Source organism: Lolium rigidum, chromosome 7, assembly GCF_022539505.1.
Source record: "Lolium rigidum isolate FL_2022 chromosome 7, APGP_CSIRO_Lrig_0.1, whole genome shotgun sequence".
NCBI lineage: Eukaryota > Viridiplantae > Streptophyta > Magnoliopsida > Poales > Poaceae > Lolium > Lolium rigidum.
The window spans coordinates 342,679,525-342,683,444 of NC_061514.1; the positions used below are offsets into that span (position 1 = coordinate 342,679,525).

Sequence of the window (3,920 nt, forward strand, 5' to 3'; positions counted from 1 at the left end):
GCGATGGTTACTTCTCTGGTGTGCTGGTCCTTTGGGACCTTAGCACGACGACTTCCCGTCTGTCTACTACAACAAGCTCTACTACGACAAGCTTTGCCTGACTCCGGTGATGGAGGGGCGAGGACGGCGGCGCGCCTTCGGCTCGTGCTAGTGTCTGTAGTCGTCGCTAGGTGGTCCGAGTACCAATTTGTAATTTCTTTTACTTTTTGGGCTATTTGTACTACTGTTGATGATTATTAATAGATCGGTGGATTTCTCGCAAAAAAAAAGGTAACGAAATTATAAGAAAATTTAAATTTAAAGTGAAAACAAGCTATCTTGCTCTTTTTTGAAACTTTTGTGGACAAAGGTCTGAATAGAATAGAAAGAAAAGTGTGCATAAGAGGTAGGAAATGAAGAAATACATAGCAATACTGGTAGATTACATGGCCGCAGCCTGAATCTTGTGGCATATTGGAAACAAGAAATACAAAGCATATCAAGAAATCCTTATTCCAAGAAAATTCAAAGTATACCGGCAACAAAAAGCTGCTAAAACATTAAAAAAACAAGTAGCCATGACCCTGAACGGCAACTTCTCTGCATTTTGAAGTCCTCAAATTTTACCGCGTTTAATTGTTAAAAAATCATCTCGAGAGAGCAGCAATTCTCAAAATCCGGTAGGAACAAGGGAAGAAAGTTTTTAGCTTCTTATCTCGCCTGCATTTTTTTCCTTGGTTTTTTTTTTTCCAGCAGGAACAACCACCACATTTGCCGAAATTGGGCCTTATTGGGCCGCTTGTCGTCTCGCCAGCAGGTACGCGGCAACTCCTTCTGCCCCCAGCTTCCCCTGCATTGCACGGCTCTCTTCCCTTCCTCACGATGTAACTCAAAGTCTGAAGCAAGCTCAGAAGAAAAAAACTCAAAGTCTGAAGCCGCCTTCTTCCCCAGATCCCGCTCATTTCTCTGACGCAGCAGCATCATCTACCCGCCGAATTACTTACTCGGCCCGTGGAATCTTGCCTTCCCTGCTCTGATCTGAGCTCGTAAGGTATGGAGAGCGTCACCTCACCAAATACCTTTTTCCCCCTGATCTTTTGAAGTTCAGATATTTAGTTTTCGTTGTGGTAGTTCCTGTTGTGCTGCGAGTATCTTGTCGGCCAAGCATGGCTGTATTGTTTTGTAAACTATCTCTTGGACCAACTTTAGCTGTATTTTAGTTTTACAGAATCTCCGAATCGTTTCTACCTTTTTGTCAATCGGTGATTTTATTTTGGCGTTGTGGCAACTCAAAATTTGCATGTCAACTACTGTTTTTAATGTTGAGATATGCCCTGTTCCAGATGATCTTGCGAAACGCATAGTAATTGATGTCCGTCTTTCCAGTTCCACTTCCTATAAAGTTGGTCACGGTTCATGACCAACTTTCAGCACATTTATTCTGTGTTTTTTTATGCTTACTCTTGATTATGTTCTTTCTGTGTGTATGCGTGTTTGCCACTAATTAATCATATTTGCAGATAACCTTCGACAGTTACACTATATCTTATTTGTATTACTCATTCTGTTGCAGCAAAATGGTGATCCTTTGTGCTGCCCACCCTGCTCCTTCGGTTCATTCTGAATTTTTATCTGGGTGGTTATCGCTGAACAGTTCCAGAATGCCTTACGGTCTGAACTCAACCGGAAGGAAACTCGGAAAGCTAAACAGACATCGGCGGACGATCAGTCTGGCAAAAAGTTCTTCATTACAAGGTATGCATCCTAAAAAAATATAGCAAAACATCTTGTTCATTCAAATATATGTCCACTCTTATGATGTGAATTGTGAATTTGTGACTGAACCTAAACTTCTTGTTAATATTCAGACCATAAAATTACTGAATTGCTGCCTTCCATTTTACTGTCCAGATTCAGCGGCCTCTGTAAAGCCATCTCGTCTTCTGCCAACAGTTGAACCAAAAACATTCCCCAATAGTGTCCCTGAGGAGATACTGTCAAAAGTCAGATTAGAAGAATCTGATGCCTTTTATATACTAGAGCTTAGCACCAGTAGAGAACTTAGCTCCTCTTTGTTAGATAAGAACGACGCGATCTTAGTCTGCTTAATTGATGCTGACGGTGACTCCTTGTTACAAAGAGTACCAGCGATCTACGGAGACCAACCTGCACATGGCACCAACGCACTACAATCTCTTCCCTTTCAAAGTGGCTCAGTTGATATCATCACCTTTAAAGGTCCCAAATTGCAGACAGTCAAAGAAATCTGGATCGGCCTTGAATCAGGTACAGTATCCACCTAGTTGTTTGCTCTGTGCAAATATGTGCTCGGTGCTTACTAATACTAATGTACTCTCTTCATTTTCTTAACATTACCCTTGAAGATCAGGTTCATGGAGATTAAATGGTTTAAGTTTGAAAGTGATCCATGGAGCACTGAATACTCCTACAGATGTTGAGGGAACACTTGGGTTCAGCGGTTTGCAGTACACGTTCGACAAACTCAATGCGCTGCTTGGTGAGGATGGAGCTTCAGTAGCGGAAGCAAGGCCTATTGCTGTCACTGACCTGTCAGGAATTAGCATTTCTGATCTTCAAGAGGGACAGTTATCCTCAGCAAGGACAGTTGAAAGCATCATGGAAATGAAGGAGGATGGATTGAGAGAGTATGCTGACCTTAAGCAATCCTTGCTGCTCTACGACATATCTATTGTTATCACAGGTTTCTCCGCCTTCACTCTGGCTTCGAATGATGGAGCGGCCTACTCGTTCCTTGTCGGTGGTATTGGAGGATTCCTGTATCTATTGCTGCTCCAAAGATCTGTCGATGGGTTGCCGGCAATTAGTTCCCCTTCAGAAGCGAGCAGTTCAGAGCCATCTCTGAATTTCAGCGGCATAAGAAGGCCATGGTTGATATTGTCGATTTTGATGGTTGCTGGGGCTGTTGCACTGAAGTACGGTGCTGGTGGTGACAGCTTCGAGCTGACTCCGACTGAGCTCTTTGTTGGCGCCGCAGGGTTCCTGGCGAACAAGGTTGCTGTTCTTCTGGCAGCATTCAAACCCTTGCAAAGCAATTTGGAGAGTGAAGATGGATCTGTGGACTGAGCTTCTTGATGACATTTCTCTGAATGTACTTGCATTATGTAAATAAGAGGGTAAAATGCAACAAGTAACAACTAATAGTAGCTCGACAGCATCGATGATATGAAGCTAAGTATCGAAAGTGCAGGAGGCCACAAGCTCTCGGATAGAATGGAAGGGTATATGCTCGTCACTTGAGCCTTGTGGTAACCTGTCAGCATGCACAACCACACAAGCTCCTCTTTCAAGCTTTTGAGGGTCAATCAAGAATAAGGGTCCAGATGATAAATCATAAATACAATTATGTCCAGTTGTAACTTGTAATGTAACTCAAACTTGGATCGTTCATCTCTAGTCTACGTAAACTTGAGTACTTTGATTGCGCTCAAAGGTATGTAGACTGTGACCCCTGCAGGTGCCAGATACCTCAAGTGGTTTAAATGTTCATTTAGGTGAGATGGTATGGATATTAGGAACCTACGACAGTTCTAGCATTACCATATTTATACTAGTTCTGTAATTAAACTGAATTTACTGCACAACTGGTCTAGTAGACATTACAGTACATATGTCCATTTACAAGGACTGTTGTATTTGTTATATGTTTGATGTTCTTATAATAGGAAATATAGTTGTATGACTTCCATCCCTGTAATAATTAAGTGTATTATAGGTATCAATTTATGTTGTCTGATTAATGTTACTGTCTATAGTATATCAGTGAATGTTGAAGCTTATTATGGCCCTAGTGTCCTGCATTCCCTATCCAAAACTAACTTTTCTCCACACTGATTGCAATCTGTTTCCTATACCTTTTATGCTCTGGAAGATATCTCTGCCAAAATCTGCTGGATGCAATG

At 41.9% G+C, this 3,920-nt stretch overlaps 1 protein-coding gene across 1 annotated transcript; it reads left to right on the forward strand.

Moving 5' to 3' along the window:
- The first annotated feature begins 875 nt into the window (after positions 1 to 875).
- LOC124674948 lies at positions 876 to 3,704 on the forward strand. The gene is made up of 4 exons (XM_047211001.1): positions 876 to 1,030; positions 1,553 to 1,734; positions 1,891 to 2,265; positions 2,369 to 3,704. The coding sequence occupies exons 2-4, from the start codon at positions 1,557 to 1,559 to the stop codon at positions 3,082 to 3,084; spliced, it is 1,269 nt and encodes a 422-aa protein (XP_047066957.1). The 5' UTR covers positions 876 to 1,030; positions 1,553 to 1,556; the 3' UTR covers positions 3,085 to 3,704.
- Positions 3,705 to 3,920: the final 216 nt, after the last annotated feature.

What these genes read in the sequence shown, in the direction of transcription:
- LOC124674948 (XM_047211001.1), top strand. Translation starts at nt 1,557, where the DNA reads ATGGTGATCCTTTGTGCTGCCCACCCTGCTCCTTCGGTTCATTCTGAA. An exon ending in AAAAAGTTCTTCATTACAAG is followed by an intron (nt 1,735 to 1,890) that starts GTATGCATCCTA and finishes TTTACTGTCCAG; the next exon opens with ATTCAGCGGCCTCTGTAAAG. An exon ending in CTGGATCGGCCTTGAATCAG is followed by an intron (nt 2,266 to 2,368) that starts GTACAGTATCCA and finishes CTTGAAGATCAG; the next exon opens with GTTCATGGAGATTAAATGGT.